Source organism: Eumetopias jubatus, unplaced genomic scaffold (assembly GCF_037043125.1).
Source record: "Eumetopias jubatus isolate StellerSeaLion01/CBP00866 unplaced genomic scaffold, mEumJub1_p1.0 scaffold_15, whole genome shotgun sequence".
NCBI lineage: Eukaryota > Metazoa > Chordata > Mammalia > Carnivora > Otariidae > Eumetopias > Eumetopias jubatus.
In genome coordinates, this window is record NW_028274821.1 from 89698425 (window position 1) to 89713005 (window position 14581).

The 14581-nt window shown below is 57.7% G+C and overlaps 2 protein-coding genes across 2 annotated transcripts in view; one reads left to right on the plus strand and one right to left on the minus strand.

The window, feature by feature from the left end:
* Positions 1-3894, plus strand: part of ABL1 (ABL proto-oncogene 1, non-receptor tyrosine kinase) — a 142726-nt gene extending 138832 nt beyond the window's left edge. The window contains exon 11 of the mRNA XM_028090521.2: positions 230-3894. Coding sequence (XP_027946322.1) covers positions 230-1947 — 1718 coding nt within the window. The 3' untranslated portion in view covers positions 1948-3894. The remainder of the gene's footprint in view (positions 1-229) is intronic.
* A 4910-nt stretch (positions 3895-8804) lies between these two features.
* QRFP (pyroglutamylated RFamide peptide) lies at positions 8805-11899 on the minus strand. Its single transcript, XM_028090569.2, has 2 exons — positions 11732-11899; positions 8805-10002 (listed from the first exon to the last, which is right to left on the minus strand). The coding sequence occupies exon 2, from the start codon at positions 10000-10002 to the stop codon at positions 9592-9594; it is 411 nt and encodes a 136-aa protein (XP_027946370.1). The 5' UTR covers positions 11732-11899; the 3' UTR covers positions 8805-9591.
* Positions 11900-14581: the final 2682 nt, after the last annotated feature.

Below are 14581 nucleotides of genomic sequence, written 5' to 3' on the forward strand. Positions count from 1 at the left end.
TGTGTTTTGTTCCCCTCCGTTTCATAGATGCGAGAGCGGAGGATGCACGCAGAGGCGTCCCTCGCCCAGGCCAAGGCTGGGGAATGGCAGAGCCGGTGCTCACAAGCAGGCCTGCCAGCGCCCAGACCCTTGGCTGCTCCTCTGTAGAGAACAGGGGGCCAGCCCCAGGTTCCCCCTACAAAGGAGCCTCCAGTCCGGAGTCGTGAAAACTCTTCCCACTGTGTTTCAGATCCTCTGGACCACGAGCCTCCTGTGTCTCCACTGCTCCCTCGGAAAGAACGAGGTCCCCAGGATGGCAGCCTAAATGAAGATGAGCGCCTTCTTCCCAAAGACAAAAAGACCAATTTGTTCAGTGCCTTGATCAAGAAGAAGAAAAAAACCGCCCCAACCCCCCCGAAACGCAGCAGCTCCTTCCGGGAGATGGACGGCCAGCCCGAGCGCAAGGCGGCCAGTGAGGAAGACGGCCGAGAAACCAGCAACGGGGCGCCGGCCCTCACGCCCTCGGACGCAGCCGAGCCAACCAAGTCCCCAAAGCCCAGCAGCGGAGCTGGTGTCCCCAATGGAGCCTTCCGGGAGTCAGGGGGTGCAGGCTTCCGGTCTCCCCACCTGTGGAAAAAGTCCAGTACACTGACCAGCAGCCGCCTGGCCGCCAGTGAGGAGGAGAGTGGCAGCAGCTCCGGCAAGCGCTTCCTAAGGTCCTGCTCTGCCTCCTGCGTGCCTCACGGGGCCAGGGACACAGAGTGGAGGTCCGTCACCCTGCCTCGGGACCTGCAGTCCACGGGGAGGCAGTTTGACTCGTCCACGTTTGGAGGGCACAAAAGCGAGAAGCCAGCTCTGCCTCGGAAGCGGGCAAGTGAGAACAGGTCCGACCAGGTGACCAGAGGCACGGTGACTCCCCCACCCAGGCTGGTGAAAAAGACCGAGGATGCAGCAGACGAGGTCTTCCGAGATGCGGGGGAGTCCAGCCCCGGCTCCAGCCCTCCCAGTCTGACTCCGAAACTCCTCCGCAGGCAGGTCGCGGGGGCTCCTTCCTCTGGCCTTCCCCACAAGGATGAGGCCGGGAGGTCCAGTGCCTTGGGGACACCTGCTGCAGCTGAGCCGGTGCCCCCCGCCAGCAGAGCAGGGCCAGGCGTGTCCGGAGGGACCGGCAAGGCCCCCACCGAGGAGCCCAGAGCGAGGAGGCACAAGCCCTCCTCTGAGTCCCCAGGGAGAGACAAGGGGAAACTGTCCAAGCTCAAACCTGTCCCGCCGCCCCCACCACCAGCCTCTGGTGGGAAGGCCGGGAAGCCCTCTCAGAGCCTGAGCCAGGAAGCAGCTGGGGAGGCCGGCACTGGCGGGAAAGCCAAAGCCACGGCCGTGGTTGTGGATGCTGTGAACAGTGACACCATCAAGCCCGGTCCGCTGGGAGAGGGCGTCAAAAAGCCCGTGCTCCCGTCCATGCCAAAGCCACAGTCGTCCAGCAAGCCAGCGGGGACCCCAACCAGCCCAGCTCCCGCCCCCTCCACCTTGCCATCAGCATCCTCTGCCCTGGCTGGGGACCAGCCAGCCTCCACCGCCTTCATCCCTCTCATATCGACCCGTGTGTCTCTTCGGAAAACCCGCCAGCCTCCAGAGCGGATCGCCAGTGGCACCATCACCAAGGGCGTGGTCCTGGATGGCACGGAGGCTCTGTGCCTGGCCATCTCCAAGAACTCCGAGCAGATGGCCAGCCATAGTGCCGTGCTAGAGGCCGGCAAGAACCTCTACACGTTCTGCGTGAGCTATGTGGATTCCATCCAGCAAATGAGGAACAAGTTTGCCTTCCGCGAGGCCATCAACAAACTGGAGAATAATCTCCGGGAGCTTCAGATCTGCCCGGCAACAGCAGGGAGTGGCCCGGCGGCCACTCAGGACTTCAGCAAACTCCTCAGCTCCGTGAAAGAGATCAGTGATATCGTGCAGAGGTAGCAGAGGCCAGGCGTCAGGCCAGCCGGAGCCAGCTGCCGCGCGTGAGGGCTTCCACAGGCCTGCCACGGTGGCTGCCACGAGACCAGTGAGGTGGCCCGGGGGCCCTGTGCAGACGGGGCTGAGGGTCACTGCGGAGCACGGCTCTACTACCTAGGCTTTGCCCCGGCCATGCTTCCGCACTTTCGCCTCCCCAGCCCGGGCTCCCTGAGCCGCCCCTGTTCCAAGCTCTGTCTGTGGAGTTCCCGCTCTGTGGACTTCCGTTGGCCCACCAGCCTCTTCCCCACGTAGTGCTCCAGGACTGAGCTCTGTGGGCCAGGTGGGAAAGCGGATGAGCATTTCTTTTTCGCTTTTCTTTCCAGAGGCCCTCCTCTGGCTCTGCCTTCTCCTCTATTTCCCTCAAGGACGAGTGCCCTGAACAGGAGCCTTTTCACCAAGGCCAAGCAACTGTCCCCTCCACTTACCCCAGGGAGGGAGCCTGTGCGCTCCTCTTCTTGTGCCTCCTGCACTGAAGACACGTTTCCCGAACTCCATCCTGGAAGAGGCTGCCAGCTGGTCACTCTGCCCTCTGTTGCTGCCGGGGGGCCGGTGCCCTCACATTTACTCATGTGACGGACAGCTCTTGATTTGGGGGATAAAACAGGGTGCTGAGACCAACCGGCCTTCGGGTCCTGGGACAGGTGGGGAAGCCGAAGAGGCCCGTGGTGTGGGAGACCGTCCTTGTCATCCGTTCTCTCGGGTCCTTGCTGTCCTGTGACAGGCACTGCTCATCCTGGATGGAAAGCTTGAGTCCTAAGGGTAGCAGGGTCTCAGTCTAGTGTACCGGGGCAGGGGAGGCAGGAGGGATGGCTAGCTGGATGAACAGCTGGTGCCCAGGTGGCCTGGGGCTGGGCCTAGACAGGTCTGCTTCAGGCCCAGGTCACCTTCCTTTCAGATTTCCAGGTGCCCAGAAAAGGCACTTGCTCTTGATTTCTGACTGATCTCTTTCTCCTCCCTTGTACTCCTCTGAGACAGAGTAGATTCATGCAGAGCTCTTTCCTGTGTGACAAGCCAGTCCTGTTTTCTGGAGTTCTTGAAGCATTCCGTGGCTCTGCCCTCAGCCCAGCCACCTCTGGTACAGCAGGACCTGCCATCGGCCACCAGTACACGGGAGGAAAAGGACTGTGGAGCCAAAGCCCCAGCCAGTGTTGGCTGTGCACTAAGGGGCAAAAGTCCTGTTGAATCACCATGAGCAACACTTAGTCCCCTGTTTCTGTTGGGGTTATCAGAGATGAAGAAGACCACAAACAAATAAAGCCCCAGAACATGTCTCAAAGAGCAGGCCTTTGTCTACTCTCCCCAGGAGGCCCGGGACCAGGCTTGTGGGGCAGAGGCCCGGACCGTCTTGAGCTTGACCTAGAGCAGCTACTGAAGAGTGGGCAGGCACGTGCCTGCGCCTCATGCCAGGCCCAGGAGCAACCCTTGGAGAAACCAGGAGCAACCACCTTCCAGCCCCATGCCTTCTCGTGCCATGAGCGCACATGGGCCCCATTTTTATGCTCCTCACCTAAACTTGTATTTTATTTCTCTGGTAGAGATGGTTTACGCTGCCCTCACGGTGCATCACCTCTTTGCCCCATCCCCCCCCCCAGGCTGCTGTGTTAGGCAGACTGAGGGAGGTGCCCGAACACCACCAGAGGCCTTGCAGACAAAGTAAAACAGACCCCACCCAGCTTCTCAACTGCGTTTCCGTGAGGTACTGGTCTCTTTGTTCACATGATGTGCCACTATATTTTGCATTTATATCTTGGTATTACACTCTTTTATAGACTTGCTCTTTTATAAATGACATGTAAATAGTTTTCCACTATTCTCCCTTCTCAAATGCCTATGGTGTCTTTTTTTTTTTTTTTTTGGTCCAGTACATTTTGTTTCTGTATATGACTCTGTGTTTTTTGAATCCACATCTCTCCGTAGTATTTTTTAAATAAATGTTTACAACATTAGAACTCGGGCAGATTGCTCTGGTCTGTACTTTTCCCCTGTTCAGAGCTGTGGGGTGCATGTGGTGGTGGGGGTCCCTGTTTCCCTGAAGGGGGACTGGAGGCTTTGTGGCGGGATTCCAACGCGAATCCTGCATCTTCCTCGGCCTTCCGAGAGCAGTCTCCGCATCCTGGCCTCAGGCCCTGCTTGTGCCCTTGACACTGATTTTGCCAGCAGCACTGGGAGTGGGCTCTGCCACAGGAGGGGCTACGTCTCACTGGGGTGGGAAAGGAAGATGAGCCCCAGGGCTGTGCTCGCTGTCAGCCTGTCATAGCATCATTGAAATGGGGAAGAGGTGTCCTGGACTCCACTGGCCTGGAAGCGTTGGTACCCCCACAGGTGTGCTTTTCTCTGCGAACCCACCCCAGCTCCCCTCCCCCCCCAGCCCCCGAAGCGCCTCTCGCTCACGGTGGTCCACACGCCCCGTGTCTTACTTCTCTGTGTACAGGGGGAGGGGCGGGAGCAGGGGTGCTGGCCTCAGGGTGATGGAAATGCCACCCGGTGGGCTGTGGCCTCTCCCAGCCCCCCACCGAGGGGACCAAAGGGGGCACATGCGGCTGTTTCCCTATTTGGGCCTCCATTGAACGCCAGCTGACAGCTCAGAAAGTGGAAGTCAGGAAAGTAAGTAGCGCTCTCTGATAATGATACTTATTAAGCCGCAGACTTGTCAGAGGATACAGATCTGCTCACCAAAGCATGGTGAGGAGCATGGTTCGGCGGAAGCTCCACGGCAGAGGTGAGGACGCAGGCCCTGGTGAGGTGGGGGCTGCTGGGACCACGGAGCGCGCTCATGCCCAGGAGCTACAAGACCTCCCCTGTTTCATGGAGGCAGGAATGGAGGCCTGGGCCGCACTCTGTCCGTGGTTGAACCATAGCTGGACACTGGATTTCCCGGGTCTGGGGCGTCTCCTCAAGGCACAGCTCTCGAGTCGGAAAGAAGACACAGAGTGACTACAGAGACAGCCACCACCGATGGCCGCTCCCACTGTGCCAGATGTGCGCCAGCCCCAGAGTCTTCATGGCCTCTTTGGCAGAGCGCATTAACCCATTTTCTTGACGCCCAGCAATGAGGTTACAGTTGTCACGGCTCGAGCATGGTGCCACGTCCACGTGCCAGTCACCGTGGCACCTGTGCCCGTGGGAAATACGGGTCTTCTCTCAAGTAAGAATCTTGTGTGTGCCACCTAAGCTTCAGAAACTTCCTTGGGTCTGGCCGTTCTGGAACAGTAGTTCTTAACCTTTGTTAGGCCACAGAACCCCTTGAGAACTTAGCACACTGGGATCTAGCCCCAGGAGAACACACAGAGCTGCACACACCCGGTGTTCCGATCCTTGCGAGGCCTGCCCTCGAGGTCCAGAACCAGGCCGCGGGGTCAGGTCTGCCAGCAGGGCCAGCAGCTGCTGTCGTCGTCAGAGCAAAGTACAAGCCAAAATGGCAAAATGGGAAAGAGCAAGCACTGACAGCCTCGGACCGAAAACAGCCGAGAGGAGCAGTGCGTGATGGTGTGCTTACAGTGGAGACGGACGAACTAGTCGTAACGCGGTATACACAAGTCAAACGTAACGTGGAGGAGAAGCAGCCGGCCGGCCATTTGTGATGCCAGAAGCTTCCATCTATTGAAAGCAGCACAGCTGGTCTGTGGTTTGGTGTTAGAAGTCACGACAGAGGTTCATGCCTGGTTGGGATGCGGGGGAGCTGCGGGGGGCGCCTATAATGCTCTGTTTCCTAGTCTGGGTCACGCTGGCTAATGGGTGTGTCACTTGGGAACAATTTATTGAACTGTACACTCAGAATTGGAGCACGTTCTCCACGTGTGTCAGATTTCAATGAGATTTTTTTTAAAAGATTTTATTCATTTGAGAGAGACAGAGCGAGACATTGAGCAGGGGGAGGGAGGGGCCGAGGGAGAGGGAGCAGCAGACTCCCCACTGAGCAGGGAGCCCGATGCGGGACCCGATCCCAGGACCCTGAGATCATGACCTGAGCCAAAGGCAGACGCTTAACCACCTGAGCCACCCAGGTGCCCCTCAATGAGCATTTTCTTAAAATTACAGCTCAGCTCACACGTGTAAGCTATATGCAACAGATGTGCTCGGTGTGACCACGTGAAACCCTCTCACTGTTTCTGTAATGAGGGAGGTTCTTTTCCTGTCATTTAACATGCAAGGAAGCTGAGGCTCAGAGATGTGAAGCAGCTTGCCCAGGGTCACACAGCACATGCCACTGTTCACCTACTATGCTGGACTAACTTGTTGGCAGTGCAGACGGCCCCAGCATGACCAGCAGAGCTCTGTGCTCCAGGGTCCGGCTCCTCCCTCTATCATGGAGTAGAAGAAGTCAAGAATTACAGCTGGCCCAAGCTTCTCCAGTGTCAGGATATGTTACAGGAGGCATTCCCAAACTGAGTGTCTTGGGGAATCGATTTTTCAGTGTTCTCCGCACAGAAGGCATCAGGTGGGACAAGACGGACCAACCACGGTGTCTGTCCATGCCTGCCCTCACCCAATACCTTCCCAACTTCTTGGGCGAGGCCCCAGCTCCCTGCTCGGAGGGTGACAGCATCTTTTCTTAGTTGGGGTCTTCAGTGGACTCTCATGCAGTGTCTCCAGCCCAGGGACAAAATGAGGGCAAGGTGGTGGCTTGTTTACTACAGCAGGTGCCTGATGGCTTGCTGCCCCATGAGCCTCTTCCTTTCTTACGTTTTTGCGAATGTTTCAAACATGGGAAAATATAAGCAAAAATATTCCCCAGTCAGTTTAATAGCTGAATGCTTTTAGATCTGCACCCCAAGATGAAGGCTTTTTTTGTGTCTTGGAAAAATACAGTGAGAGGATGCAGACAGCTCTCAGGCACCTGGGCTGGAGACCACATTGCCACGCCAGGTGAAGCGAACCCGGACTGCTCAGGGGAGCTTAATCTGTGCTTGCAAAGTCAGTGTTTTCCAAAGAGCCTCACCTTCACTAATCTGGAGAGTGATCTTTCCCACCAAGGAGGGCGTGGGGGTGGCGTGACAGGCCCCCAAACCTCGAGCAAGCCTCACTGGGGTGGGGTGAGGGTTAAAGAGGAGATGTAGCCAGATACAGCGGGAGTGGATTTAACAGAGCAATGCCCTTAACAGTTTGATCGTTTGGATTTTCAGGGTTATTGAGCTCGAATGTACAAGCAACTGGAAAGAATAACTTTGTTGTTGATTGCTGTTGAATGATGAAAGCCTAATGACAGGATATCCACTCCTCTGAAGGCTCTCCTCCCCCCTTTCTTTATCTCTGATTTCTCTGAGGTTCATCTCCTACGAAATTAAAAACCAGCCAGTATATTCCTAAAGTGTGTATAAACACATGCAGGAGTATCTCAGCCTTGGTGACCTCCAAGTTCTTGTAATTAGTGACCACGGAGGCGTCTTGTTTTATTCTAAGAATAGAAATTGGCAAGGGGGGGCTCACCAGGGAACCTTGCTGCAGAGTGTCCCTCTGCCCTTGGCCTTTGGTGTGTCCTGTCTCACCTGGTCTTTCCACAAGCCCATTCTCTGGCTTCTCTGTATGTGAATGAGCGAAGGCAGGAGTGATCCAGCGTGCTGCCCCCACCCCACCCCCCCAACCCCTGCCCTCCACAGAGTGGAAAGGAGCACACGCTGGGGTGAGAGCCTGGACTGGGATCACACTTCCTTCACCTGGCCACCCTATGATGTCTATTCTCAGAGCCAGAGCTGTCCTTTATGGACACGCTGGGACTCATTTTCTTGAGGTTTGCCCTCTGTGGCTTGAGGGTTGAGTGTTTGCCTCTTTTATCAACAGACGAAGAGCCCCAGGATGTGTTCTATCCCCGTCAGACTGCCCATTAGCAGGAGGCATCCTGGCTCATCCCTTCCCCAGACAGTGGTGGAGGCCAAAGAGAGTATGACGTGTCTCCCAGACCTGATGTCGCTGTCTGGCCCCTCTCCCGGTGGGGCCGTGTGCCCAGGCGTAGGGGAGAAGCAGCGAGGGGCTCCAGGAGAAGGCCTCTCGCTTTAACATAAGATGATGTTCTGATTCCTGTCTTCCTGGCCCATCCTACCACCCAATTTCTGCACTCCCCAGTCAGCTTGGCTCTTTTGTGACTCAGATCTGTCACCCCTTAATAAAGTGGCTTTCTGGCTGCCGGGGATTGAGAGCTGCTACTGGGGAAGGTAAGTCACTAATAGAATGGAAAACACTGAAATGCTCTGAGGTGCCAAGCTGGGCCCAACCCAGTGTGGTTCTAAAAGGCTAATAAAAATCCACCAATTAATTGTGACAGCTCAATGGAAAATTATTCAATTGTGAACAGGGCCAAGCAGCAGCTCGAAAGGAGGAGGGGAGATGTTGCCATAGTAACATCAATCTAGGTTCTCATCTCAGCGGTCGAAGCTAGCCTGGGAGTAAGCAGCATCAGACTGCCGTATCTGACATGGGATGGGATGCAGGACACAGCAGAGCGGCGTTTGAAAGAGATGCTCTGCCTTGCCCCGGGCCTGCAGCCACTCCGGCTGAGCGCTGGCCTCCCCTGGGGTGGAGAAGTTGTTTTCAGAATGCTCTTTGCTTTGAGAAAACCAGGGAAGGAGCAGCCAAGCGCAGGAGGAAAATACACCCCGTCTTGTGTTTCTCTCTGCCTTTGACCATGGGTATTTTACCAACTGCCAATTAAGGGGCTGCCGGGACAGGTGTGGATACAGGCAACGTGATTTCCATCTCCCCCGAGTTAAGGCACTGGCAGCTCAGGAAAAGCCGAACTCCTAGGGCACAGAGCACCTGTAGGCAAGAGTCAGGTGAGCTTTCCATTACGGTTTTGCAGTTAAACTTTTATTTCAAAGGATACACACAACACATTCATATTCTGAACATTTGAAAGGCAGCCTTGCTCGAGCAAAAATTTATTCCTTCCTTGTTCATCTCCTACTAGACTCCTGGCTTGGCAAACACTGTACCACCGAGGACAGTTATCAGAAGGGAATGGGCAGCCAGTTCTGAATGACATCTTGACACCACAGCAGGGTTTTCTTGCCAGAGGGATCTTGTGTTAATGGGATGGAGAACAAGAATTTTTTTTTTTTTTTTTTTAACTTTCAGAACCATCCTCTCTAGTCGGTGGGACGTGCTCCCTCAGAGTTGCACTTCGGATGTCAGCTACAGGCGTCCCTGTGGAGACTCCAAACTTTGATTACCCCACGGTCATCATCAGCCCACCTACCTTCAGCCTGAAGCCGACACAGCCAGCCCTGCCTGTCCATTGCCAGCCCTGCCTGTCCATATTCATGGCCCAGCAGCGGCCACGGCTGCAGGCCACGGCTGCAGGCTGCTGGGCCAGGGGACTGCTCAGAGCCAGACCACGGGGAAGGAGGCTGGGATGCTCTGTCCAACAGAGGAAAGGGCAGCGCTCTCTTCTTCACCGGGATGCAGCTTGCTTTGGGCCACCTCCTTTTTGATACCATCCAGGTCTTTGTCTCGGCAAAGTTGGAAATCAAAAGCAAGCACCCGCCTAAGTGATCCTACTGCTAAGAATTCATTATAATAATCCCCATGCCTTCTTCGTATCCTGGTCTTTCAGGCTCAAGGAGAAGACAGGAGCGGGAGTGGTAGCAGGGAGGGTCCATGGACACAGCGGCCCCCTCACTGCCGGCCAAAGCAGAAGCTGAAGGCACCTTTTTTCCTGCTGTAACTGCTGAGCTCCTCGGCCAGGGTCCCTAATGGGCCGCTGGCCTTCTCACCACCCGCGGGGAGGAAGCCGGTAGCCTCGCTACCATCATCCTGCCTCCCGAACCGGAACCTGAAGCCAGCGCGCTGTCGGCCCGATGTCTGCAGCTCCTTGGCCATGACAAGCAGGCCGTGAGGTTGTGGGGCTCTCGGCCGCGGCGAGGAGCCCCGTGGGAGGGGGGCGCGGTGTCCCCCGGGCAGGTCGGCCCAGCTCATTCCATCTCTGACACCTCTCACGGTGGCCGTGGGCTCTTCTCTGTCCAACAGAGGAAAGCAGGCACCCAGCGGCAGGAGGAGGAGACACGACAGGGCGTGAGGGCCTGTCATCTGGCCCAGAGGAAAGAGAGGAAGAAGTTACCGGCTACACGCGTGGGCTTTGCACAACAACTTGTCAACAGTGCTTCCCAGGGCCTGGGCAGCCATCAAAGGCTGGTGGCTCCGCTGAGCCCAACTTGCAAGCAGCTTGAGGAAGTGTCACTATGCTGGGGGATCAGGCCTTTATTTTCTTAGCAGGCTCAGGAGCTGATTGCACCAATTAGGCTGATTCTCTCTCCCGCAGTCCCCTGCATCTGACGGCCTTGGCAGCTTAGCATTCACATCCGCCCGCTGCTGGGACGGCTTACAGCCGTGCCCCGGCCGCCCCCGAGTGCTGTGCAGATTTGGGCTCGTTCTTTTTTTTATTATAATTACTGACTCTAGGGCCATATCGTCTCAGAGCCCCGGGGTAGAAAATTCATAGCATCAATCTCTCTTAGTTTTCAACTTGATAATAAATGGGTCTGGCGAAGCTGTGTCGCTGGGACACTCTGCTCATGTCTCTTTAACATGGAAACGAGTTGTGCCCGGAAACAAGAAACAGACTTGATGTTCCTGGCCTAACTCAGACACCCACCTGGGGAGGAGCATGTGGACATGGCTGGGCTGTCGAGGATCCCTCCAGAGCACCGTCTGTGTGCACGGCTGCATGTCCTCATCACCAGTACCCTTCATTTTTAGGCCCTGTTCGTCCCAGGTCTTCCGGCAAGAAGACTGTCGGGAAGGCTAAGAGGTGGCACCTGGGCCACACAGCTGGCAATGGAGGCCCTTGGATTCAGGATTCTAGCGGCCAGACAGCTTCTTGGCATGCCAGGCCTGTGGGCAGTGCTCCCTGGCCCTGTCCCGGACGGTCCTCACAGCCCTCCCACAGGGCAGTCCTACCCCCTTCTACTGGGGGGCGGGGGGTGGTGCACAAACCGGGGACTGGCCCAGGATCTCACAGCATTACAAGTGACAGAGCTGGGATACAGGCCCAGGTCTAAGTGACTCGGAGTCGCTACTCTACCCCACGGATGGCGGTCCTGGTGGATTGGAAACCGAAATAGAGCTTCCCAAAATGCCCTTGCTTCGGCAACAATGCTCCCTCTCAAAGGAAGCCTTTTGGTAATGACCATGGTGAGTCGGAGCTGGCTGTTGCTCTGAGTCGAACTGAGCCTAGAGGAAAGAGCTGGTTCTGGAGAAGAAGCATGGGCTCCTCAGAGCTCTTCCCAAAAATGGCTCCCTTGAAGACATTGCAAAGTGAACTCAGCCAGAAGGCTTTAAAAAAAAATCATAAAAGCGGCCCTCCTCCCTACCCAAATCCAGTCCTCCTAACTTCCATCATCTGATCGCCCGGGGCTGGAGCCAAGTCTGGCCTGCGTCGCAGAAGGCTATCCATCAGCACCCGGGCAGAGTGGAGGGGGGAGCTTTCCACCTGGGGGCTAGGCCTCTGGGTCTCAAGAAAGGGTGCACTGATGCACAGAAGGAAGTGGCTCCCGTTCCCTTTTGGGGAGTCCTGGACCCCTTCAGGAATGTGGTGGAAGCTTGAGACACTCACCACCAAAAATTAGGCCCCAGCATTCAGGACATGGCAGGGGAAGCACACGGTGGAGACCGGGGCTGAGCCCTCGAGGCCAGCTGCAGCCAATCTGGGCTGCAAGAGGAGCTGCTGGTCTCCACCTCTGGGGACCGTGCAGCTCCTGGCCTGGGAGAAGGCCCCGGGCAGCGGGGCTCCTGCTAAGGACGGAGCCGCTGTACTCACCGGGCTGCGGGCCTGCTCCCCAGGAAGGCTGCTGGGCAGGGCGCCTCTGGGGTCTTGTCTGGGAGGTGTGGATCCTGGGTTCTCCTGCTTTATATCAGCCCCCTGGGTGGACTGCCATTCTGCCCTCTGATTGCTGCACCTTCCTGACCCTGGGATTCCGTTGGGGACTCCGGTGGCACAGGTGGTGCAGGACGGGGCAGTGCTGCCTGCGTTGATAAAGACCCAGCATAAACAGGATGTGGTCTGATGAGCGGAGCAGAGGGGGCTGCCCTTTGCCCAGAGGCCCGCCTCATTTGGAGGAGAGCGGGCAGCATCATTAGCTATAAATCGCAGGCTCAGACCTTCAAGTCCCTTGGAAGAGGCGTGGATGGCACACCCACCCTTAATCCTAGTGGTCTGCCTCCCTCTTTGGAGAAGGGGGGCGATGTCCGCACCTCACCCACCCATGCCGCACCAGCACAGCCGCCCCGGGGGGCTCAGGAAGTGAGACACCCGTTGTGAAGCCATTGCCCCTCACTCCCTCATTCCCGTCAGGTGCAAACTTGTGTGAGGCGCCGCCAGCTCAGGAGCCTCGCGAGGGGCTGAGCGGGGCAGCAGGAGGGGACGTGGAAGGGGTTTGGAGCCCCTGGCCTGGCTGAGCCCCGCTCAAGCCCACGTCCCCTGCAGCACAGCCTATGCGCTCCTTAGAAGGGAAGCCTGGTGTTTTCCCACCACCGCAACCCTAGCGCCGGCCTGGGCGCCTGACACCCATTTGGGAAAGGAAGGACACACCCGCAGATGTTTTCCAAACTGACTCTCCACTGGGTGGCCAGACAATGCCTCGCTTTCTGAACCTCAGCTGAGAGGCTCATGCCACCTTCGGCCGTGGTGACGGGCCACGGAGAGGAGGCTGCTGGCCTGGTGTGGGATTTGGCAAGGGCAGGGGGAGAGCTGTCCCGGTCATGGCTCCAGCTCTTTGCCCATAGCTGGTGCCCACGGTGGGGGCCGCCAGCATTCATCGCTCCCCAGCCCCTCACTCCCAGGGGATTTCTCCCCAGGGGAGCTCACACCGAGTGTGAGGAGCGTCACATGTTGCCACCTGCACGTGGGGTTGGAGGGGCAGCGCTGTGGGCCCACATGTTTCTGCAAGGCCCCCTCTGGTCCAGGCTCATCTCAGGGTGCTCACCGCACGGTTACTCACTCGGCCTGCCCTGGGATCATGGAGCGACCCTGGGGTCTGCTCCAGGTGTGAGGATCCGCACAGCTGAGCCAAGATGAGGTGCCTGGTCGGGCCAAGTGCACTGCAGAGTATTCTCCCCGCTCGGGCCAAGGTGGGAGGCAGGTGCCCATCACGGGGGGGAAGCATCTACCTGGGTACCGGCGCTCTGGCCGGTCCAGAGCCTGCAGCCTCGGGGGCCCCCTGCCCCTGTCTCTCCTGTCCTCCCATCCTGCTGCTTGTGCCTGGGGACCCCGCACTGTATCCGAGCAGCACTTGTGGGGAGACCAGCCCAGCCAGGCCCCCAGCCTCTACTCCTTGCTTGGCCTAGATTTTCCCTCCACCGAGAGCAAGCAGGGCAGTGAGGGGAGCAGGTGCCGGGTGAGGCTGCAGCCGCCCTGTTGTCTGGGGGAGCTGCTCAGGTGAGGCTGGGGACGAAGCACAGAGGCATTCCCCTGGTTTCGGGGGCCCTCACCCAGCTATTTCACCTTAGCCTGTGCAGTGCTAGGGGTATGGAGAGTCACCCCCCCCCATTCACACAGGAATAGAGATGGCCTCATGGGCACTTCCTCTCCCCCGTAGGCCTGAGAAAGGGGCTAGAAGGCATCCCCCCTGCAGGGGCAGGGGGAAGACTGAGGCTCCGAGGGTCAGAGCCCATGGCTGCACCCTCTCCAGCCCCGTCTGCAGCAGGAAGCCTTGGTTCCCCTTGGTCTTGTCTGGAGAGAACAGGGTCAAGAAAAGCCAGTGTGGATTGACTTTGGGCCTCTCCATGGGCAGGTGCGAGGAGAGGGTGTGCCCATGTGCAGACCAGAGCAGGTGCAGAGCCGCTTCCATCCCTGAGGGGGGCTGGTGTGTGTGCGTGAGAGATGGGAGGGGCAGGGTTGTTTTATCTCCCTCGCTAGTACTGGTTGGTGGTGACATTGGGTGCTGGTTAATGATGGGGTGCAGCCTGCAGTGGCCACTCTCATGCCTTCTCTGTGCCTCAGTTCCCTTGGGTGTCAAATGGGAGGTTCTGGTTCCCGAGCTGTGCTCTCCGAAATTTCTCAGGGACAGCTGTGGAGAGTGGGGAGGGCAGGTGTGGGGTCAAGCTTCACGCTGGCTTCATGAATAACTAGCCATCAGGGACTTGTTTTTAATAAAGTCTCAGCTCCTCAGGACTCCAGCCCCAGCCCCAAGAGAGACCCACAGGGCCAGCTGGTCGCCCTGGAGCCCTGGGGAGGGGGGGTACACAGGTTCATCCCCCGAAGCCCAGCCCCAGGAGGATCTCCCCCATTGGGTGCAGCTCGTGGCAGGGCCAGGCCTCACCTCCACCGGCCGCGGCGGCCCAGCTGCTGGCCAGGTGTGCAACTGCTTCTGCTAAAGGATCTGGTGCAGCCTCTGGGGGGCACTGAGTTATCCGGGAAACATTGTTTCCTCAATAGAAATAAAGACAGGAATGGTGAGGAAGTCTGGGGAAATTGTGCAGGAGGCAGTCTCGGAACGCCCCATGGTCTGATGTGGGGCACCAAGAGAGGATTAGAGGCAGAGGCCCCAGCTGGGTCACCGCGAGATTTTATTAGAGACAGGAACACTCATGATGCCAAGTGTACTCAGCCCAGACCAGCTTCTGTCCCGAACCGCGCTGGCCCTCCAGCAACTCCGCGCACCCCCAGCCA

What these genes read in the sequence shown, in the direction of transcription:
- QRFP (XM_028090569.2), bottom strand. Translation starts at nt 10,002, where the DNA reads ATGACAGGCCCTCACGCCCTGTCGTGTCTCCTCCTCCTGCCGCTGGGT.